Source organism: Alligator mississippiensis, chromosome 14, assembly GCF_030867095.1.
Source record: "Alligator mississippiensis isolate rAllMis1 chromosome 14, rAllMis1, whole genome shotgun sequence".
Classification (NCBI taxonomy): domain Eukaryota; kingdom Metazoa; phylum Chordata; order Crocodylia; family Alligatoridae; genus Alligator; species Alligator mississippiensis.
In genome coordinates, this window is record NC_081837.1 from 26,721,627 (window position 1) to 26,746,000 (window position 24,374).

A 24,374-nucleotide genomic window follows, 5' to 3' on the forward strand; every position below is an offset into this window, starting at 1 on the left:
GGGCTACCTCAGCTTGGATTGGAAAAGTCCAATAATCAAATTGGCACACACATGGTGGTTTTCTGGTTTCCCAGTAGCTAATGAATCACTTGCACTAGCCTAGAGGCAATGGCATTTACTTTTCACGTGTAGTGGTGGCACAAATCATTCTTCAGGGAGCCCTAAAGCTAGCCTTTCTCTTCATCTGAGCTTCAGGCTGTTGTGTCCCTTTACAGGAGAGATCTTCGAGCTCAAGGCTGAGCTCAACAATGAAAAGAAAGAGAAGAGGAAAGAAGCTGTGAAGAAGGTTATTGCTGCCATGACTGTAGGGAAGGATGTAAGGTAAATGCTGCTTTTGCTCTTCCTGGTGGTCTAACTTCAGCAGGTCCAGTCCTCCCCTATCCTACCTGGGGATCTTTCTCTCCTGAAGCTCCTGAATTGGGGTACAATGAACAGCTTAATCTTGGAGGGGCTGGCAGAACCAAGGGGCTTTGCAGGTTTGGGGTCTGGGTTCTTTATTAGATCAATGGGAGTTAGTGGCAATATGGGGGAAATTTTATCTGTCTTTGGCAGCCCTTTTGCTTGGTTCAAATCAGTTCTCACTTGGTGATTTCATGAACAGTGATTTAATCACAGAATGAAAAAGTAACGAGTCCCAGATAAGCCAAAAGCTGTGTAGTTGTTTAAAACCTATTTGTAACTCAGCTATTTTTAGATGTCCTATCTGAGCTGACATTTTCAAATCAAGTTGTTAACCCAGAATTCTTTTTAAAGTTTTAAAAAGGCATTGTTTTTCAGATACCTCTTAGCTTGTGATAAAGTCATTAAACTGGGCCTTTAACACTTAATCACGCTTGCTAAAGGGAAACCTTTAAATCAAAGGCAAATGACTGCCAATACTTTTCTTTTGTAGCAGCTGAAGTGACTTGAGTCAAGGCTTTCTCCTGTCAGCTTCTCCTAGATCCTGCAGTAAAGTCATAATAGTCCTGGATTCATGGCGACATGGTCTGTTGCCAGGAAAATAAATGTAAGGTTGCAGGTTTAGCAGGATGAAGGAGCAAATGAAGTGTTGGAGGGAAGCATCTTTCAGTTAGCCAAAGACCTTTACCTTTAGATTCTCATAATGTACCTGAGATATGGGGATCCAGTATAACCTCTGAGTTTCCTCTGCAATGCTACTTACTAGTTGCCATTTGGTATTTATGTAAGACTCTGGTTATTGCAGTTTTAATTTCTTAATCATTTTAGATTTTACCAGCCTGAAATTTGCTATATAGGGTCCTCTAAACAAGGCTCCCTTCTCAGGCAAAAAAATCTGAGGATTTGTTTGTTTCCTGCTGTTGCCAGTTAACCCCCAAAGCTGGGCACATTAACATTATCATCTTGTTCTGTCAACTTCCTAATTGGATCCAATTTTGTATGAGCACTTTATTTTACCTGCTTCAGGCACCAGGAGGAGATTAAATGATTAAACAGTTACAAAGTCCCCTGCAAACTGCTTTTGAAGAGGAGAGTGACCTCTAATTTGAATATAGAGTAGTTATAACAGAATATATGGGATATGTTCCAGCGTTCCCCTGGCCTCAGTCAATAATGTTACCGTGTAGTCAGGAAGCTCCCTTTCCCTTTGCATATGGTAAATGTAACTTTTTCTCTCCCTTTGCCCCACTCTCATTTTATCCAGCTCTCTCTTTCCTGATGTGGTGAATTGCATGCAGACTGACAACCTGGAGCTGAAGAAGCTGGTGTATCTATATCTAATGAACTATGCCAAAAGTCAGCCAGATATGGCTATTATGGCTGTGAACAGCTTTGTGAAGGTAACATGGAGCAAGGCTCATTAGAAGGCTCCCTCCTATGGTTCTTGTCATTGTGCCTGCTTTGGTGTGTACTGTTTATCACATGTAGTCTGTGGCTTCGTACTCGAAAGTTGCTGGACTGAATTGGGATTGTATCTAAGGAAGCAAAATTATCGGAGTGGACCAGACCAATGGGCCTATCTGAAATTGTTCCCTGTCTCCATCAGTAGGCAACACCAGGTGCTTTAAAGCAGGGGCAAGAAAAGTCCAGCCCACGGGCTGGATCCAGCTGGCAGTGGACTCCATTTCCTAACAGTGCCTGCCTGCATGGCTGGGGCTGATTTCCATGGAGACTAGAGCAGCAGTCACACTGATAGCGGAAGGCCAGGGTTTCCATGGAAACCAGCCCCAGCAATGCTGGCAGAGTATGTGGCAGGGCAGAGAGCTGCTCTGGGGCTGGGCTGGGATCTTGCAGCAGTGACAACGTGGTCTGGAGCCAGGGCAGAGCCATGATCTGCAGCCTGCGTGCTCTGGGTGGGGGAGTGTAGGCAGTGGATTGTGACTCTACCTCGGCTCACAGATTTTCCCTTTTAAAGGAGAAAATCACGGGAAACCATGGGTTTCCCCTTGCAGGCAGGCAGAGTTCCAGCCTACAAGGCTGCTTAGGCCTCAGGGGAGTGGGAGAAAGGTGATTGGGGTCAGGGGACCATGTTCATGCGCACGCACAAACATGCACATGGATCAGAATGCAGACAGGCAGCATGGTAAAAAGCAGCTCCCTGGAAGTAAGTTTATGGGGTGGGGGGCATAGGCTATGTATGGGAGAACATGTGCCTCCCCCTTTCAGGTTTCTGCACCCACAGTGGGGCTTGGGGCTGCAGCCTGGCCAGACCAGCACTGAGCAGGTGCTGCCTCTGCAGTGCAGTGTGCAGGACCTGGCACAGGAGGGTGGAGTGGGACAGGGAGGCTCAGTGCTGCTGCCGCTGCTGCCACTAGGAGTGCTACACCACCATGGCCACCAAGGTGAGGTGTCCCCTGCCCACCAGGCAGCAGTGGGGGGCACAACTCCATGGTGCCGCCACTGCAGCACCTCACCTTGGTGGCCATGGCATGGGCATATCAGGGCTGCTCAGTGCCCCAGAGCATCAGGGGGGGACAGTTGCAGCTGGACCCATGTCTTGGTGAGTGAAGGAAGCAGGGGGAGCTCTAATTTGCTATGATAAAAACCAACATCAAATACCAAAATATGTAGGTATTTAGAATTTATCTTATTATAATGATTGAGGTACTGGTAGGCTTCCAAATTGCTTTAAAATTGTAAATATATAAATAAAACATTGTGTTCAGCTGATCCCTATGTATATGGTTGCGTTTCATTTTATTGCGGAAAAACGTGGATTTGGGGGTTTTTATTTAGAGACTTCGATTTTTTTGCTTACCGTCAGGCACAGCTGTGGCTCCATCCCCTCCCAGGATGTGGAGCACATGGAAGCTCTGGCTCCTGCCTGACCACACGGCAATATCCTGGGGCCAGAGCTCCTGCTGCCACTGCTGCATGAGCAGGCAGGGACTAGAGCTTCCATCTACTCCATACCCAGGAGGGAATAAAGCTGAATCTGAACCTGAGAGTAAGTGGTGGGGGGGAGGGAAGGCTGTAGAGGATGAAGGCTATGGGGAGCAGGGGGAGGGGGGAGCGGAGGTAGAGGCTGTGGGGAGTGGGAGGTAAAGGACAGTCAGTGGTAGGTAGACGGGGCAGGCAGGGGAGCAAGGGGCACAGGCATGATGGAGGGGGCAGGCTGCAGGGGAGAGAAGTGGTAGGAGGCAAGGGGTGGCTTGATCCCCACCATCTGTCTCCCCTCTACCATATACCCCTTGTTGCTACTTTCCATGCTGCAGCAGTGAGGGGGATGAATTTAAGGCAACCCTTTGATAATTAGATTCTATACATGGTGAATTATAACAGATTTATACATTTTCCATATATGGAATCTAATTTTTGGAAAGGGTCCCCTTAAATTAAGTTGTCTTCGTTTCAGATAAATCTGGTAAATTAGAACATGTCTGAGCTTCTAGCATGGCAGTAGGGGGGTGTCCTTCCTGGCTACAGGGAAGAAATCCGGTTCAAAATGGACTTTTGCTTTCCTGGCTAATTAAATTTTAGATGAGACTCAGCAGACTTCTAGGGCAGTGCACTCTTACCCATTACACCTTAAGCCCTTGCTTCCTGTATGACAAATTAGTGAGTAGATCTAATACTTTGACCACCTTTTTCTTTGGAAGGAAATGTTTTATCTCTGACTTCCCCTTTAATGTGCTACTTGGAACAAGGGTTGGTCAAATGAAAGTGTGTTTGAGATAATCTATGGTAGGTCAGCATTTCAGCTACAACTTGTCATCTCCAGGGTCTGTAAGAAAATAGTCTCTGTACATTTTAAGCTCAACCCCTTTTCATTGATAAGGGATTAAATAATTAAAGGAAGTGTGTCTCATGCTTTTGTAAACTGAATTTTGGAGCACTTTCTTGACAGTATAAATGAATTATGTCTGATATGCTAGAAACAGACTGAAGCTAATGCTTGAATTTCTAAAATTAGGGTTTGAAAGTTGCACTGTCTGAGGCATTGAACCTGCTATGTGCATTTCTGCCTCTGAAAAGTACATCTATGTTGATATACCTTTAACTAGGGTCTGATATATCAGATGGATTACTGCTGAGTCTATAAAATCTCAGCTTCAAGGCAATGCTGTGTAGAACTCTGTTTCTAGACCTGATGGTCTTCAGGAAGTTTACCTTAATGAAAATCACTGTGAGTTAATTACCATCTTTCACCACTTGAATTCTCTGATTTGAGCAGTGACTAGAATTACAGATGTGTTAATGTGCTGTGCCATCTGAAAGCCAAGAGTTTCTAGCTTTCAGGATGCAAAAACATTTCTCCTTAGTTAGTGGTTCCCCAGATTTGGCTGTAAAGTCATGTTAAAGTTTTGAATGGAGAAAAGCAAGTAGCACAAACTGCCAGAAATACAAACCATTTTGAACTTGTATAGAATGTTTTTGGAACCTGTAAACTTTCCTGGGGTTTGGCTTGGACTAGGACAATTATTGCTTTACTCTAATGAGAGACCCATTGTCTGGGCAGGGTAAGAATAGAATATCCTAATTCCAGGGCTAGCCATTCTAGTGCTCACTAATATCAGTGGTTAGTACTACAAAACCCACTTATTGCAAGTGCTTCCCCTGCAGGACTGTGAAGATCCAAACCCACTGATCCGTGCATTGGCAGTCCGTACAATGGGATGCATTCGTGTGGACAAAATCACGGAGTATTTGTGTGAACCACTCCGCAAGTGTCTAAAGGATGAAGACCCTTATGTACGGAAGACTGCAGCCGTCTGTGTGGCGAAGCTGCATGACATTAATGCCCAAATGGTGGAGGATCAGGGGTTCCTGGATTCCCTACGTGACCTGATTGCAGACTCCAATCCCATGGTAATGTATTTGTCCCTCAATGCCTTCTCCTATATTTGTAATAGGGCATGTAGTTGGAACTATTATGTTGCTGTCCAGTTAATGGATGTGTTAACTGGAGATTATTCAAACCTTGAAAAGAACAGAAAGTATCTTGTTTTGTAGGTCTGATCAAGGCCTTACCTTGTTTGGACATGCCCTGATGACTAGGTTGGGTTCCAGTCCTTGCATCCTGTGTGCTTCAAGGCTGTAGGGCTTGAACAGCTTGTAGATGCTGCCCATGGCTCAGCTGGGGTCTCTTGGTATGCAGAGCCTTGATTTAGCATACCTTCACCCAAAAGCTAGAACCTATAGTCCATCTATTTGTCACCCTGCATCTGATGCTGACCCATCTGTAGCTTAAATGCATGCTTTCCCCAGGGGCATTCTAGGCTGTGGTTTAGCCCTTCAAGGATAGCTGATAGTAGAAGCAAACATGAAGACACATTTGTTTGCACACATTTATATGCACACAGGTGGCTTAGCACAAGGATTCTGAAAGCACCATTGCTCATTATTAAAAAACCTGAAAAATGCACAGATCTATGAACCCTGCATGCATTTTCCATGCTTTAGCTTCCTTACCACTCTAAAGTATTTTGAGGGCTGAGGTCAGGTCCTCTAGGGTGATGTGGGATCCTTTTGTGATGCTCCCAGTTTGTCTTCTGAACCATGGAGTCCTTTCAGGTCACCTCCTTTCTGGCCTTGCCTGCTCCTACTGCTAAACCAGGATTTCCCACTACAGAAAACATACCTATTCCTCTCTCCTGTTCAGTACTTTGTGTGAGGGTCATCCCCTTGTTTTTTGAGTTCTTTATATACTGTTTCTTTATTACTTCTGTCCCATCATTCTGCTTGGGGGGGAATATTGATTCTCCACTAGCCCCAGCAGAAGACCATGGTCAGACTGATTTCCCTGTTCTATCCATCTCAACATGTACCTGGTTTTGGTCAAAGCATAGTTGTTAAGCTAAATACTCTCTCCATGGACCCTTGTCTAATGAGTACAAGTCACAAGTGTCCTCTGCCAGGGGGGTACACATTCATGAGGCTTTCATAATCCACCAGTCCCATGGCAATCCCAGAGGTCGGCCAAGAGCACCCTCCTGCAAATATGGAGTATGTCAAGTTTGCTTGGCAAAAATGTGTCAGAGGTTGTTCTCTGCCATTTTTTCTCAACTCTAGAACTCTTCCTTTTGAGGTCTGCCAGAGTCCAAGCCTGGACATGTTTTGGAAGCACTAGAAGACCTTTGCATTTGGTCAGGCATTTAGCAAGCAAAGCCATGCTGAGATACTCTTTAGTGGGTTTCTGTTTTATATTCCCCTTTTAAGTTGTTTTGTTTTCTTGCTCTTTTTTTTCTTGTCACTCTCCTATTTTGTTCTCTTACTGTGAGTTGCCTTGAACCTTTATTGGGACAGGTAGCATATATATTGCATGCATAAATAAATAATAAATAAGTCTGCATAGTAATGAGTGCACAACAACTTCATCACCACAGCCAGAATTTCTGAACTTACAGTAGGTTCTTAAAATTATTGCAGTTTGTCCTTTCAACGTATACCCTCATTTTCTATACCTTGGTAGATTTCTTGACTATCTTCCATGGTTGAAATGAAATTTTGGTTCACCTGGTACCTCTTCTCAGTATATCAAGCACCCTTTCCTTCCAAACAAATGCAGAAAAAATGTGTTGTAGATCCACGTTAAAGTAAGAGAAGCATCAACATATATAAGTTGGAAGGGTGATGGTGATGAAGAATCATTTCTACCACAAACCCGCACTCTGGCTTGGTGGCAGCTGAGAAGCAGGGCTAGAACACTTGTCAGTTGTGGCTGCATTTGTCTTTATTAAAGTGGTTATGAACCAGTGTCTGGTTCTTCAGTGTAGCTGAATAGGACTGGCACTTTAACCAGCCCATGAGTCAGCTGCCTCTTAAATCTGGCTGAAACGTTGGAATTGATCCCTCCTCTTCCCCAGTTAATGAGAAAAGCCTGTATTTCATAATTATAGTCTCTTTTTGTAATCAACCAGCTTTCGAAGGCAGATGGTAAAATTTACTGTGACTCCTGTTCTTTTCCTATACCAAAAGTTTTAGTCCTGGGAAGAGAAGAACACCACAGTATCAGTGTCATGCAAGTGACACACTTCCCTTTCAGCCAGGGCTGGAGCTGTAATGAGTGACTCCTGAGCAAGTCATCTCTGATCTCCATCATAACAATGGCACCATCTGAAGTGGAGTCCTCAAGGAGGTTGAGGAGGCCCCAGGGGCTCTCTAGTGCTCTCTTCTGCCACCCTAAAAGCTGTTGCTCATTTTCAGTAGTTCTTAGATCTAAATGTGTTTGGGCTGGGGTTAGTTTTTCCAGCCAGGTGGGACATCCAGGTTTAAGACTATTGCAGGAAAAGCAGCCAGGCTTTCCAAGTAAATGCAGAGCCTATGCACAGGGAAACAAGTTGTAAGTGAGAAGCAGAGAGTAATTTGATTTTATGTGTGTGCCAGCAAATAAGCACAAAGAGAAGGAAGACTTTATCAATACAATGACAGCCATGGTAACAAAAGCAAAAGGTATTTGCCCTTGAGAAAGGGAGAAGATTGAGGTGAGTTTGAGTGTCTTGCTTCATGGAATATCATTTTAATGGTCTCCTGCTATTCTCCCCAGGCTCACTTTACCCATTGACTTGGCTGCAGTGCAAGGGAATCATGTATCCAGGTAGATCCATCCCTAAAATTTCCCTGACTTTTAATGTGAAGGTGCTTGCTATAGGTGGTTTGAGCCTGAAAGAAGGCCCTGCACTCATTTATTGCTCTTTTAGTTCAGTGTTCTTCAGCACAGTTCTGTTCCTTTTTAATGGATGCTAAAGGCTTTGGGTTCTGAACCTGTAACTTCTTCATATTATAATAAAAGTAAAAAATATGACCTGCCATGAATATGGTATCGTGGCCCTGATGGTTCGGTTTGAAATAGTGTTCAAGAAGAGACTGTGTGATCCTCAGGTTTTAATTATTCTAGGTAAGATCACTATCTGAGCGATCTTGGGATCTACACTTAGCTCATTCAGGTACTACTGTTTTCACTTGCAAGGAGAGATGCAACACTGAGGCTTAATTGGGGCACTTAGGCTTAGTTGCTTCAGGCAGAATGAAGAGTTCATTGAACTCCCTGTGGGCACTGCCCATTTTAGTGCTTCTGAGCTTGAGGGTGTGCGGGCCGGGCCCCGATCCCGCCCTCATCGCCATGCGCGGCGGTGATTCCGATCTCATTCTGGCTGCCATGGGCAAGCCGGGGGTGAACCGGGGTCGTACCGGACCCGTCTCCGGTGCTCGCGGGCTGTGGCCGGCAGCCGGGGCACACAGGGTGGGAGAGAACCGTGGGGCGGTTTTGCACACGTGAGTTAGAATCTGTCACGGAGGCGTAATGGTTGATTGAAAAGATTGTTTACTTACACCCAAAGATGGTATTGGTGTAGGCTGGACAAGTTTCCAGGCACAGCTCCCGCCTGAACCCTCGTTGGAGGACTCTGACAAAACGATTGCTCCCACGGAGTTTGCTAGGCTCCGCGGGTCCAGTTAAGTTGGGTTCGAAAAGTTTCCCCGGAGTTATTCAGGCTCCGCGGGTCCGATAAGTTTTCCCTGGAGTTTGCTAGGCTCCGCGGGGTCCGAAATTACAGGAAAGGGATACGTCTAGGATTGCGCTCGGCGACGGGGAGAGGCGAGAAGCGAAAGCTCCGTAGGCTCGGTTCTATTGCCTCTCTTGCCTGCTTAGGGGAGGCGCGCCAGGTCTGCGAGGGTCTGCAGCGCTTGGAGATCTTCACACAGATCTCTCTCATCCTCCCTCCTCCGACTTGGGCGGAAACTACCCAAGCCTTTTGTACGGCTAGCAAGCCAATCGCTAGCCGCCACGTGTGCCTAAATTAGGAGTCGGCCAATAACATGGTGCGGATCCTAATACAAATGGCGGGAACTTCTTTGCAACGTGTATCACTACAATGCAAAAGAGATGCACGCTGCAAAGAAGCTACAATTTGGCGGGAAATCCCCCGTTGCACCAGAGCTCTCTCTAGCAGCAGAGAGCTCTACCGTGCAAAGAAAGCGACAAATTTGGCGGGAAATAATTTAGCGGTGCCGAAGCGCGCACACAAACAAAAAATCACAACTTTGGGTTGTGACAGGGAAAAAATGTAAGTGATTAATTGCAACATGGCCAGACAAGGTTCATAGATTCATAGATGTTAGGGTCGGAAGGGACCTCAATAGATCGAGTCCGACCCCCTGCGTAGGCAGGAAAGAGTGCTGGGTCTAGATGACCCCAGCTAGATACTCATCTAACCTCCTCTTGAAGACCCCCAGGGTAGGGGAGAGCACCACCTCCCTTGGGAGCCCGTTCCAGACCTTGGCCACTCTAACTGTGAAGAAGTTCTTCCTAATGTCCAATCTAAATCTGCTCTCTGCTAGCTTGTGGCCATTGTTTCTTGTAACCCCCGGGGGTGCCTTGGTGAATAAATACTCACCAATTCCCTTCTGTGCCCCCGTGATGAACTTATAGGCAGCCACAAGGTCGCCTCTCAACCTTCTCTTGCAGAGGCTGAAAAGGTCCAGTTTCTCTAGTCTCTCCTCGTAGGGCTTGGTCTGCAGGCCCTTAACCATACGAGTGGCCCTTCTCTGGACCCTCTCCAGGTTATAGATTCATAGAACCCAAGGTTCCTTGGGTGAATTTGATATCTTTTATTAGACCAACCCAAATAGTTGGAGAATAGTTATTAAGCAAGCTTTCCAGTTCAAAAACCCTTCGTCAGGCTAAGGAAGTTTCAGCAGTTGGTGTGTGCTCTTCCTGGATGGAATGAAAAGTAAAGAAGCCAGGGGCTGGGCTGGGGAGTCAGGTGCCAGGCAGATTATAGTTTGGCTTCTTTCTTTTTCATGTTGTACAGTTTCCATTTCAGACGGCTGAATTCAATATCTTCCATGTTGCAGGGGTGTAACATGGGCACTTAAAAAATCAAATTGCTGAACAAGGGCAGTGGAGTCATCTATACAGGTCACTAGGTGTTAAACAGGTAATCCCTCTTTGGTCTTTACTTATAAGCAGGGATCCTGGTTTTCCCTGATAAAAAATCACAAAGTCTCTGCTAAAACCCCCAAAATCCATGATTAAAATTAAAGGTGCCCCCACAGCCTTGCTGGTGCCTCTTGCCCCCCACCCACAGCCCCTGCTCCCCCAGCCTTGCCAGAGGGGCCCCCAGCTGTCAGGGGTATGGGCCTGGGTCCGCAGCACCATGCCCCCGCTCCCCCCCTGCTGCGGGCCCAGGTTAGGTGGCTCTCCGCTGCTGCATGCACTCCCAGGGGGTAGTGGGGACTGATGCCCTGCCACCTGGGGCAGGCACAGGCTGAGGCTGCTGCCCAGTCAAGTGGGGCTTGGGGCCCGGGGCTACAACGCGCAGCTGTAGGGCCCCAGTGGGAAGCAGGACGGGGCCGTGGGTAGCTTGTCTAGGGGAGGTTAAGAGGGAGGGCCAGTTCCCCACTGCCGTGCACACTTCTGGGGCTCAGGGGAGACCCGTGCCCCCCAGATCTGTACCCAGGGTAGGTGCACGCTGCAGGCTCAAGCTTTCGCCCGCTTCCCTTCCCCAGGGCCTCTGGAGCCGGTGTGTACGACCTGGTGCAGCCGGGAATAGCAGGGCCTCATGGGGGTTCCTTGCCACTGTGAGCTGCCATTGCCGCCGCCGCCCCCCCCCCCCCCCCCGCACTACCCTGACGACGCGCCTCCACCTCACTGCAGCTGTGCACACAGGAGGTGTGTTGCCGGGTGGGGGGAGCGGTGGCAGTGTACAAGGATGGGCAAGGAGGTTTTCCGCACAGCTCCTCCACTCCCTGCCACACCGGGTCATGGTGGGAGAAGTGATGTGGCAGGGAACAGTAGGCCCCCTGCTCACTACTGTTCCCCAGCCCTGCCTAGCTCCCTCCCTACAGGGGCCTGAATTCCCCTCTTTCCCCCTGCACTTACCTGCTGGAGCTGCTCTGCAGGCTGCCTGAGGCCACATGCATGTCTATGCATGTGATGCCCACTGTCTTTCCACTTTCTTCCCGCTCCCTCCCAGCTCCCTGCAGGCTGGAAGTCTTCCAGCCTGCAGGGAGCTCGTTGCAAAACGGTAAAATCCGTGGGTTTCTCTGGTAAAATGAGAAATCTGCATTTGCTTCTGGTAACAGGCATAATCCACAGTTTACTCCGTTTTTCTGTGGAAAATGGAAAACCCAGATCTCTGCTTATAAGTGAGGAGGGGCAAGCTAGTTTTAAAACATCATCCATTCCCTGAGGGCTATTGTAGCAAAGTCATGGTACAATTGCTCTATCTAGGAATCTGTGTGCAGCAGATGTCAGATTGCAAATACTTATGAGGAAAATTTTCATGGGGAAAAGCCTCTTACAAAATTCAGTACTGGAAGAACAACCTAATGAATTTTCTTTCCCCCTCCCCTGGCAAGTTTGCAAAACAGATCTTGCTGTCTTCACTGCCTGTTTATCTGCAGTGCAAAGGAGTAGAGATGGTTTTTCTCATCTAGCTGGTGAGAACTGCAGATACTAAGGAACTCTTTAGAGGAAAGATTGCTTTTAAGTCAGAATGGGAATTTAGTAAATAAACTACTTTTCCTTTAGCTTTCTGCAGTTCAGGGGGCCTATCCTCTTCAATCACACTTCTTGAAATACTTTTCCCTTCCTTAGCTACTTGTAACACCTTTATCCAGTCCTAGAACTGGATAAAGATTAGAGAGGAAAAATCCTCTGCTTTTATTTTATATTGTTTGTACAGTTGATAATACATGGATAGTGTCAGTTTCTCTGTAGTGCACACCTTTAATTAACTTTGTCAGGATGAAGAACAACAACATCTTCCTTGTGCCTTTTGGCTGAACAGAACTTTTCATATTAGCCTTTTTTTTTTTTTTTTTTTTAAATCCACATAAAATGCACAGGGGTGTATATGCTGGCAGTTTCTCTGTCACAATTGTGCTTTACTTTTCTAGCTGCATTTTACTTCCATCATCACAATGATCTTTAGCTGGAGAGAGACTATAGATATTAAAGCCTTAGATAACATCCATCAGATCCTGCTGGGCCCAATAATAGTGCAAGGAAATTTTTTTTTATGTTTGGATGCTGTATTTATGCAAAATGATATTGTCACTTGTGTGTTTGACCTGGTACATCAAGTGGCACTGGGATTTTTCAGAGACCTTCAAGGGAGAGATTTGGGCATTCACTGAATTTCAGTGAGTTAAGTGCATAACTCATAGGCCCCTTAGAGAATCCCAGGCTTTGTCCAGCTGTGGCAAGACCTCAGAATCTCAAATTCTCCTTTAATGGCTTGAAAGAGTGAATGGCATGGAAACAATCCCTTCATCAACATGTGGGTGTTTGAATGATGAAGGGCTAGTTTGGCCCAGCCGTTTAATGCCATCTGTATGTTCCATATCTAATGTTTTAACCCCCTTATGAAACCTTCATATAAAACAGTGTCTAGAAATTGAGAGGTTTGGAATTCTATACAGCTAGATGTTGGCTCAGAGAGCTGCTTATGGCAGTTTGGAGTCCTAGGGTGCTGAAGTCCCATAAGGTTACTTTTCCATGAGGAAAATCAGGGTTGCGGAATTGGTCCATAAAAAATCCAGGCTTGCCCTGTGTGTGTGACATCTACTCACTGCTGCCTACCGCAGGCTTCCTGGCTGTCCTGGGGGTAGGTGGATTGATGACTTTAGTCATTACAGGCAGTGAGTTTATATGAATTAGTGACTGGAGAAAATCAATGCTTGTATTTTTAATAAGGTTATGTGAACTGTTGGAACAGAGATGGAGATTTGGGATTAATAGTCCATCCTTTACAAGACACTTCTACTGAGCTCAGTTATGCAGTAGATCTGTCCATCAGCTGGGATTCTAAAGGAACCTGTTTCCGCCCCTGGGCCATCATTAGTACTTTTGATTAAAGCTGGTGGACAACAGCTTGAAAAATCCCTCAGTAGATGATCCTTTAAGTATATGTCCTAAGGATACATGTAAGATCCCTCATGTCTGATAAACTCTAAATGTAATTCCAGCAGGAAGCAAAGAAGGTAAATTTCTTCAAGCTTTTATGTTGGAAAGCAGGGGGACATAAGACTGTCACTGATTTTTGGCAGCTTGGAAGTACCAGGTTTGATGGACTCTGTTTGTGGTGATCATTTCCCACTATTCTATGTCCCACAGCTGTTTGTCATTTGTGTACATACCAAACCATACAACTACTGGCTTGCCCAGAATTTCCTGCAATCAGTAATAAATCAGGGCAGGTGGTGAAAAGCCAACTTTTTTTGCTGTCAACTGAATGATCTCTTTCAAGATGTGTGTTTTTGGGGGGGGGGGTTTCCCCATTCTGCCCTGAATTAATACCAGGCTTTCACATGATGTTTGCTTGGATACACAGTGCCCTTTCGAGGCAGCTGGTCCTGTCCTTTGAAGCATAAGGAGAAGACCTTTTTTCCTATGTTTGATTACAAGGCTGCATGTGGAGTAGCCCAAGAAGATATTTGCTTGTGGTCTTTTCAGTTTCACTGAGAGGGGACAATTTGTTTTAGCAGGAATTAATAAGGCTTTGCCTGTCCTCCCTCCTGAATCCAGCACCTTGACCAGAAGAAACCACTGTGGTAAATTAACCTTCAGCTGTCATGAATGACCATATCTGTTTCTAAAGCATTTAAACTACTGTTCTGCATTAAATTAAGTGAAAATGGGAAAAGTATCAAAGGCAATGATTGTCCCATTTTTCTGGGTTAATCGCTTCAACCAGGCTGGGGAATTTTAATAAATCATCTCACCTGCCATCCAGCAGAACAAACCTAGAATAGCCTACCTGATCCCAAAGAGGGTTAAGTGGAGCGGGTATTACCTGTCATAGGTATCCTCCCAAAATTCAACAAGGCAGCAACACAAAACTGATTGACACATTCATTCCTGGCAGCCCTCTCTGGTTTTTGGGGTGTATTCACAGGAAGAGTGTTGATTTGAGGAGCAAGAGCAGGGAGGGGTGCAGAAGGCATCTAGTGTATTTATTTATTTATTTAATTATTTATTTATTTATTTTTTCTGTCATTAGCTGGACTTTGTACATCCTTATCTTTTAACAATGACCAGGGTGAGAATGTATCCATTTCCAAGGGCAGAAGGGTTGTCTATATAACATTTAACCTCATTACAGTCTTTTATTAAAGGCATCAGTTAACCTGACTAGATATATTTTACCAGCCTCCTGTGATGGGGTCCACAGGGATTTTGTCTGTATCTTATATAGATTAATATATTCATTTCTTTCCTATTCGGAAAGTCCAGCTCATCACTGCTTTCCTCAATGTGAAATTAAATTGGTTGTGTTGCTGTGAAGCTGATCACCAAGTGCTATATAAAAAAATACACCAAATAAGTTTCATCTTTGGGTGAACACCAATATTTGCTAACAAGCTCCTTCTCTTTGATCTTGGGCTTTCACTAGGTGAAAGCAGGCCTGACTGGAAATTTTCATTTAAACAAAGAGTAGCTATCCAAGTACAAACAGCCTCTATCCCTGCAGGATATTCTCTCTCATACAAAGGTGTACCCAGCTGGCTAGAGCCCTTTTTTCTTAACTCATTCATGTTTTCTTTGGAACAAAAAAGTCTTCCTCTTCTTTTGATGAGATGTGAGAATGCAGAGCAGCTGCCATTTCGCATAAGCATAATGTTTAGCTTACAGCAAGAAATCCTCATTTCTAGTGTGTACTGGGTTTTTCTTTCCGGGGAGATGGTAAATATTTCTTCAAGAGAAGGCAAGAGGGGTATAGGATGGAAACCTCCTCTTTAATGACACACACATCCAGCAAGATGGGTTTTTATTGTCTCTAATCAGCTGCCTCTCTGCCACATGGTACATCATTCAAGTTGGTTGCTGCATAGAGTAATAACTCCATCTGCAGTCTGCTGATTGCTGGGTAATTGAGCAAAGGTTGGGATGTGTATTCCTACCAATCCAAATCTTCCTTATTTTTCTGTTGTCTGGCTCTAAATTACAGTGACCTTGTTAGCAGCAGACATTTGCCCTTACAGTAATATCTTGTTATGAAGGAGTCATGCAGCATTTAGACTCAAGTGTTCAGGTGCCACACTACTAATATAGAAGTCCATAAGAAGGAATGTATGTAGATGTGTGCAAATATACCCTTAAGCTGGGCATCCTAAAACTTCACATTTCTGTTATTCATTAAAATGTAATAGCCTATTTGACTTAGAAGGCACTGCCTTTTGAATAGGTTTACGTTGTGGCCTTTCAGCCTTCGTAGTAATCCTTTTTCCCCCTCTCCCCTCTGACTAAGATGAGCAACATCTGGCTTTTCTTTTTGATTTATTCAGAAGCTGCTCTGTAGTGCTTATTAGGGTAGCTTCTCAGCTTTGCAGACCTGAATTAACTGGAACTCTCAGTAGTTGTCTGAAGTGGAGAAAGAAATTACTCTGTTCACAGTCATGTGAGGTCCAGAGTAGCTGGTGCTTGTCCAGTGTCCTCCATGAAACTGTGAAGAGAACCCAGGTCTTTTTCCCAGACCTGTTGCTTGATCGCAAGACAACTCTTTCTTTCTCTTTACTGCCTACTCCCTTGGTTCAGAACCAATGTGAGGATAAGTATGGAATTCGGAGAGTCGCCAGTTTAGAAGTATAGACTCTTTCTGGTCATTTTCAATCTCATGGCTTCCTTTGTTATACTAATAGCTTTGTGTCAGCTTGGTTCAGGCAAAGCATCTCAGCTACATTTGCCTTATTTTCCTGAGACGGTATCTTAATTTTTAAAAAAATCTCAGTTTTAATGCTCTAGTGTACAGGGTTATGTCACCTGAATTCAGTATAATTGTGCTACTTCCAGAGATGGCAGATCTTACTGGGTCTGTTAGTATTGTTAATGAGAGAGGCTGGCACTTAATGGAGGAGCAAAAGGTAACTGGGCTGTCACCTGGCTCTGACTATTGGAGTATCTTCAAACACTTGTAATAAAGCTCCTGGTTTCAGTGTCATGAAATCTACTTATTACTGTTAATGGTGATCCTAGTTCATATGTTCCTAAGGAATTGTTCCTTGGTGTGCACAAGATGCTGGTACTGAAGTTTGTTCTTGCATTTTGAAACCTTGTTGTAGATGGGCTAATCACCAGCCTTTTCAGTAGTCCTGCATGCAAAATGGTCTCTGGGTTGTCTCCATGGCTTTGAGAAAGTAAACCACAAGGTGGCAGTCTTTTAAAGTAGAACATGAACTCCATTTGGATGAGAGATCCTATTCTATAATTGCTTCTCTTGGGGTTCAGGACATAGAGATGTTTGACTTTTTTTCAGGAATTGGAAAGGTAGCAGGAAAGCACAGTATAAAATGCACCCTGGCCCGTATCGACCTTCTCGCTCTTAAACCCAACAGTATTTTTCTGTCATGATATTGGTCATGTTGCTACCATAGGTAACTTTTAATCTTCAGAGCAGTCTCTGTAGACAACTCCCCTAGATTCCATGCGTCTTGGGCTCAGTTGGCCTCACTCTTTTTGATTGGTGCCTTCAGGATGTAGTATTGCATGTTAGTCTTGCACATTTCTCCTCTTCAGGCTGTAGTAACACTTGGTACCGTTCTCCTAAGTGTGGCTCTGGCAGTGTGACTGAGCACCACATGGCAAGGTTCCACATTTGCATCTAGGCTTCCCATGGGGTTAGGTTACTAGAAGAAAAATGTTATATTCTAGGCCCTGCAAACCTAGGTTCTTGGCTTAGAGCCGAGTTCGTTTTTAATACACCACCATCAGGCCAAGCTAGACTGTCAGTAATATCTGTGAAACCTTGTCCTCAGGTTATATAGTTAGTGACTCCTCTGCCAGCCCATTATCTTCAGTCACCTTCTTTTCTGTCCTTGTTATTCCATTGTTTGGAGCAGGTGTTGATTCCCAAGAAGGGTGGAAATCCAGAATGGACTCTGACTTGTGTTGGACCTGATGAGCTAAAAGGAATAGAATGCATGTAATCAGCTCTAACTTCTATCCCAGGGAAAATCCTCGAATAATTAATCAAGGAGTATATATGCAATAGGCTTGCAGAAGGTGGGATTCTGAACGACAGCCAGCATAGCTTTGTCGCCATGCTGGCTCGAGAGAGTCCAGAGAAGGGCCATCCGTATGATCAGAAACTTGCATGCCAAGCCATATGAGGTAAGGCTGAGAAGGGACCTGGAACTCTTCAGCCTGAAGAAGAGAAGGCTGAGAGGGGACTTGGTAGCAGCTTACTGCTACATCAGGAATGTATATCAAGGGCTCGGTGAACAACTGTTTACCAGGGCACCCTTGGGGAAAGCCAGGAGTAATGGCCACAAACTCCTGGAAGACTGTTTCAGGCTCAACATTAGGAAAAACTTCCTACCACAGCCATGGTAGGAAGCCTGTGGAATAAGCTGCCTCCAGAGGTGGTGCAGTTGCCTACCCTGAAGATCTTCAAGACGAGAGTGGACAGTCACCTTGCTGGGGTTATTTGACCCCACTTGTCTTTCCTGCTTGGTTCAGGGAGACTGGACACAATGATCTTCCGAGGTCCCTTCTAGCTCCTTCCAGTGTATGAATCAGAGCAGATGCGCAGTGAGTGTGTTAATGACAGGGTTCTTTTGTTAGTTTCTATTCACCAGTAAATATCCAGCTCATTTTGTTACAGAATACATGCATGACAAGCACTGAAATGTTCAGTGGCTGTAACAGCACCAAGATAACAACAGCAAAGTGAGTGTGCAGGAAGGAAGGAAGCTTATATTGCAGGCCTTTTGAAATAGGGATGGTCTTTTGATTTTGTGCTTGTTTGTGCAGGGCCTAACACAATAGCATTTTTGTCCATGAGTAGGGCTCCTGAGCTGTACAGTAGTACAAATACTAAATTGTCTTGGTTGGAGGTTGATGCAGACAGCTTGGCTGATGGGAGAAAACTGGCTGGGATTAGACACTATGCAGCTGGGACACCATTCACCTCCTATGCAAAAGCACCCTCTTGGTTTCTAATCTCTTTCCTTTGCCAGTACCTTTATGATCAAAGAATTCAGGAGTTGTGCTGATATGCTGAAACTCCTGTATTCTCTTGATGAGCATAAAGAGCAATTATAAAACCAAATGCTTTTGCAGAATATTATTTTTGGTGGGGTGATGTCCTGATTCTGGGCAGAGAAGAAGCGTCTTTGCTTGTGACGGTGAGCGGAAGCTGCTGGGAGGGGCTGCAACTGAGGGAACTCTCAGCCTGGGCAGCTGCTAACTCTGGGTCCCAGCAGCTGCAGGCACTGGGTCCTGGCAGCACATCTGGTGCTGGAACCCAGTTGGCTCTCGATAGTTGCAGGGTATGGCTGCACTCTCCCAGCCCCAGGAGTGTGTGAACCCTTGGTGCTGGGAGATGGCAACTGCCACTGTCTCCCAGTCTCCAGGATTTAATGAACCCCCAAGGCTGAGAGATGATGGCAGCCATGCTCTCTCACCCCTGGGGTCTTCATGCACCCCCAAGGCTGGGAGCCCCTCAGCTTATGGGGCTCCCAGCCACAGGAGTTTGTTTCTTGCTGATGCAGGAGGAGCCTAGGATCAGGCAATAAAGTGTGATGAGATCTAATATGCAGTTCAACAATCATGCCTCCTGCCATGCATGTGTGGCATAGCAGGAGGCGTGATTGTATGGATTGCATATTGGATTCCCATTGTGCCTTTACCTGCACTTGTAGAGGGGCCCTGAGTCTGGGTATTCTTGAGAACTGGATCAAAGAAGCTTTTGGTTGGTGGGACTGTTTTCCTACAACAAAATGAAAGGGTGATTAAATATATCACAGGTATGCCTACCTGTGCAACAATCTGGATAAAACAAGGAATTGTGAACATATGGCCTTGTGAGCTAGCGAACAGAGCATCTGTTTGGCCCAGCTGGGCTTGAACTGTTTGCTGCCCCCTGCCAGGGTATCTTTTCTGCTGTCATCAATCCATCATTAACTTTATTCAGTAGATTAAAGCTATGACAGTTGTAGCTGCCTGTTTGGCAATCACACCTATGTTTTGCTGTGGGACCTAACCCTCAGCATGCTATTTGGACACTTTATTCCATTTAGTACCTTATACAAGTTCCCCATTCACCATAGAGTTTCTCCTGACAAACTATGTGAGTAAACTGAAATAGTACAACAAGCTAATTAGCAAACATACCAAGCTATAGTATAGAACACGTAATTAGACTCATTTTGTTGTGCTTAGATCTTGTGGCATTAATGGTGTGTACTGAGAAGAAAGTGCATCCAGGTCTGACAGCTGTGTAGGTGCTTTGAGCTGGTAAACCCATCAGGTTGATTTAATTGATCCGGTCTAGCAGCCTAGGGCTTATATCTCTCCTAGATCAAGTGACAAACCAATTTAAGATGGGCTGTTACCAGTCTGGTCCTTTTCTCTTTCCAGCTATAACTGTCACTTCCTTTTGGTGATCTCCTGGGGAGGTGGAACTCAGTAGTGTCCATTTGATCAGTTCAGTTAGTTGATCTCTTTAGGGCAAGAGAGGGATGGTTTTTAGTTCTCCTCCCTTCCCCTTCTCCACCCCGTCTACTGGATGGTACAGTTTGTGCAAGCACTGAAGATATTCTTGTGTAGTAGGCTAGATTCTATCCATAAAATAATAGGTTATAAGCTGCTGATATGCTCTTATCCCCCCATACTGATGCTCCAGAGATTTGATTCCTATTGACTAGTTATTAAATTTTAAAGGTAAGAAATAGAACACTTTGTAAGAAAATAGTAATGGCTACGGAGTCCCAGGAAGACCTAAAGTAACTGGCTTTGCTCATGTTCTGACATGTTTCTCATAGAAAAGAGCAGAGGGACCTTTTCTTGCTCCAGCTGTACTTGAAAACAGCCTGGCATTTGGGGTCTGTTTTGAATAAGCCACCTATTCCTAAAGGATGACACTCCAGGATCAGAGAACGTGCTGGGATTGGCAAAGAGTTGCAATGAGGAATGCCTCTGTTAAGAGGCTTAAACTGAGCAGCAAGCAGATATGAGTCAGGCAGGTCATCTAGTCACAGGGGTATGCTGTGAAGCACTCAGGTGCAATGGACAGAATGGGGGGTATATGTTCTGAATTGATTTAAATTTTAACAAATGAGGGTTAATTTTGTATTAAACAGGAATTTAATCCCATACATTTACACAGTGTTTCTTATCCCACTGGATTAAGCCCTGTATTGGAATGCACAAGATATGGATGCAAATTCCAGCTCTGCCACTGACTTGCTTTGGGAATCTGTCAAGTCATGTGGCCTTCCCTTCCCCTGTTTTCCCTATATATTAAACAGAGATGATGATTCTGATCACCTTTATGAAACTGATTATGGGGGCTGGTATGATTTTTGCAGAAGAAGCTGACTCCCATCTCCCAGGTGGCTTGGTGCTGTCAGTCTTCCCTGCAGCTAGCTTTTTATGCCATGTAAGAGCTGCCTTTGTCAGGCAGAGTTTGGGATTCTGCCTATCCACTCATCTCTTCTTCCAAACTGGGGATTTGTAGGAAAATTTTGCATTGCAATGTGCTGTTTGACACAGGCTGAGATTTGCAGTTGGTTCTCTAATGCCAGTGCTTCTGTGCCTGGTGTGCTTCTTGGGCTGTTTGTTTTGATGCTTCTTGGCTATGCCTGAGCAGTGTATTATTAATTCCTGCCTCCAGACCACGCTGGATTCTCTTCCTCCTTCCAGCTTGTCTACTGCGAGATGCCTAAGATTGGAGTTCCCAAGCTGCTCCAGCCTGGGATGAATATCCTCACACTACCCTTCCTGAAAGGGTTGGTTCCAGTTGCTGGTGTGAAAAGTGAACGATGATGTCCCTTGTGATGGACACTGGCTCCATTGTCATTTTTTTCTTGGCAGCATGGAGCATGATCTCACCTTACCTCATATTGGGCTTTGCAGCAAGGGAGAGTTATACCATGGGATTTGGGATAGAATAAGGAGGTGACTCTTTATGGGCTGCTCTTCCTAAGTGTTGAAGAGCCTACATGGACAAAGCCACAAATCGCCATCATAGGTGATGGCATCAACCAGGTGATACTGAATGGGGGAGGATGCATATGGTGGAAAGGGCTTTGAAGCCCACAACTTATGTTTGATACAGTAGAGATTGGGGAAGCCACTGGAAAAGAGACTGGCATGGTCAAAGCAGTAAGCTTGGAAGACTCTCTTCTCAGAATACCCAAGAATCTGAGAAACCAGCCATATGGTTGTATTGCAGGGCAAATAAACTGGAGTTTAAACTAGTGGTTCTCTACCTGGGTACCACAAGATCCTTATGCTACAGGGTGCCACGCAATATTAGAAAGGTTAGGTGTGCAAACATATACACAAGATCCACAAGATAAACCCAAAGATTTCCTGTAGGATTCCATAGTGTCCAACACATTCTGTTTTGCTGTGGTCCTTCTGAGTTGTTTGCAACAGAAGAATTGCTAAACTCTTTTTCTGTTGTCAAAAAGTGAGTGAAAGTGAAGAGCTGGTATTTTCTGAGGGGTGCCTCGATTCATAGATTGTAGAGTCGGAAGGGACCATAATGGATCATCGTGTCTGACCCCCTGCCCCTGGCAGGAAAGAGGACCGAGGTCAGATGACCCCAGCCAGATGACTATCTAGCCTCCTCTTGAAGACCTCCAAGCTAGGTGATAGCACAACCTCTCTTGGAAGCCCATTCCAGATCCTGGCCACCCTTACTGTGAAAAATTTCTTCCTAATATCTAACCTAAATCCATTCTCAACTAGTTTACACCTGTTATCCCTAGTCACTCTCTGGGGCGCCTTAGTAAACAGCGCTTCCCCTATCCCCCGTTGACCTCCCCTAATAAGTTTATAGGCAGCCACAAGATCTCCCCTCAGCCGTCTCTTGTGAAAGCTAAAGAGATTCAGCTCTCTCAACCTCCCCCCGTAGGTTCTATCACGAAGGCCACTAATCATGCAAGTGGCCCTCCTCTGGACCCTCTCCAGAATCCCCACGTCCCTCTTGAAGTGTGGCGCCCAAAACTGGACACCAGTACTCCAACTGTGGCCTGACCAGTGCCACATAGAGGGGGAGCATCACCTCCTTTGTTCTATTAGTCATGCACCTGCTAATGCACGACAAGGTGCGATTGGCCTTGTTGATGGCCTCGTTACACTGCCGGCTCATGTTCATCTTGGAGTCAATTATGACTCCAAGATCCCTCTCTGCCTCCAAGCTCCTGAGAAGGACACTCCCCAACCTATAGGTGTGCTGGGGGTTCTTCCTTCCCATGTGGAGTACCTTACATTTATCTTTATTAAATTGCATCCTATTTCTCTCTGCCCATTGATCCAACCTGTCCAGGTCAGCCTGAATCTGCTCCCTGCCCTCCGGTGTACTAACTTTGCCCCATAACTTGGTATCATCAGTGAACTTGGAGAGGGTGCTCTCCACGCCCTCGTCCAAATCGCTGATGAAGATGTTGAATAATATCAGTCCGAGGACCGAACCCTGCGGGACCCCGCTGCCCACCTCCCTCCAGGCCGAGAAGGAACTATCCACCACCACTCTCTGGGTGTGGTCCCTAAGCCAGTTGGCCACCCACCTGACTGTGTAGGCATCCACTTCACAGTCCACTGGCTTCCCAATGAAGATAGGGTGCGAAACTGTGTTGAAGGCCTTCCTGAAGTCCAGGAAGATGACATCAGCCTTGGCTCCCACGTCCAGGCAGTGTGTGACCTGGTCATAGAAGGCTACAAGGTTTGTCAGGCAGGATCTACCCTTGACGAACCCGTGCTGGTTTCCCCTGCTGGGCCTGCACAAATGTGTTCTTTGATTATTTTCTCTAGCATTTTCCCAGGAATAGAGGTAAGACTGAGTGGTCTAAAGTTACCCAGCTCATCCCTTCTCCCTTTCTTGAAAATGGGCACCACACTGACCCTTCTCCAGTCCTCAGGGACCTGTCCAGAGCACCCCAAGTGCTCGAACAGCTGTGCCAGTGGCTCAGCTACGACACTGGACAATTCTTTCAGCAGGTGTGGATGGAGGTCATCTGGGCCTGCTGACTTGTACCCATCCAGCTCCTCCAGGAACTCCTTAACTATTTCAGAACTAACCGTAGGTGGACTGGTGCCATGTGGACATCCGTCAATGATCGAGGTGGGGGAATTGGCTTGGTCGGTACATAGAAATACTGAAGCGAAAAACTCATTGAAGAGCTCTGCTTTTTTCCTCGTGTCAACCATCAACTGTCCTGATTTCCTTTTGCCCGCTATATACCTGAAGAAGGACTTTTTATTGTCCTTGATTGTTGAAGCCAGCCTGAGCTCAAGCCCTGCCTTGGCCTGTCTAACTGATTCCCTGCAATAGCGCATCAGGGAGATATATTCCTCCTTGGTGTCTGCTCCCTGCTTCCATCACCCATACATCTCTTTCTTTGCCCCCAGACTCTCCTGGAGTTCCCTGTTCAGCCAAGGGGGCTTTTTTGCCCCCTTACCTCCCTTCCTACGTAATGGGATAGACTCCTTTTGAGCCCCAAGGGTCACTCCCTTGAGATACCTCCAGCCCTCCTGGACCCCCTTTTGCTCTATGTACTTAAGTTGCATCCCCTCACTAACTAGCCGTCTAAACTTGCTAAAGTTGCCCCTTCTGAAGTCCAACACCTTAGCCCCGCTAGTTACTTCACCCACCCTTCGCTAGATAGTGAACTCGACCAAGTGATGGTCACTATCTCCCAGGCTACCACGAACTTGCGTGTTCCCCACGAGATCATCCCCTGTTGCTAAAACCAGGTCAAGCAAGGCGCTACCCCTGGTGGGACTAGACACCACCTGGGTTAGGTGGAGGTCCTGCACATAGCGTAAGAACCTCCATGAGCGGCCTGTTTTGGTTGTCTGCTCCTCCCAGCAGATATCTGGATAGTTTAGATCTCCCATGACCACCACCTCTCTCGCCTGTGTGGCATCTGCTAGCTGCCCAGAGAATATATCGTCTAGCTCTTGATCCTGATGAGGAGGCCTGTAGTAGACCCCCACAACCAAGTCCTTTTCCTCTGGCCCC

The 24,374-nt window shown here is 45.9% G+C and overlaps 1 protein-coding gene across 6 annotated transcripts in view; it reads left to right on the top strand.

The window, feature by feature from the left end:
* The window catches only part of AP2B1 (adaptor related protein complex 2 subunit beta 1), a 139,273-nt gene that overhangs the window by 7,146 nt on the left and 107,753 nt on the right, over positions 1 to 24,374 (top strand). For all 6 annotated transcript variants that reach the window (XM_059717064.1, XM_059717068.1, XM_059717065.1 and 3 more), the window contains 3 exons: positions 216 to 321; positions 1,664 to 1,799; positions 5,023 to 5,268. In XM_059717064.1, the coding sequence (XP_059573047.1) occupies positions 216 to 321; positions 1,664 to 1,799; positions 5,023 to 5,268 (488 nt within the window). The remainder of the gene's footprint in view (positions 1 to 215; positions 322 to 1,663; positions 1,800 to 5,022; positions 5,269 to 24,374) is intronic.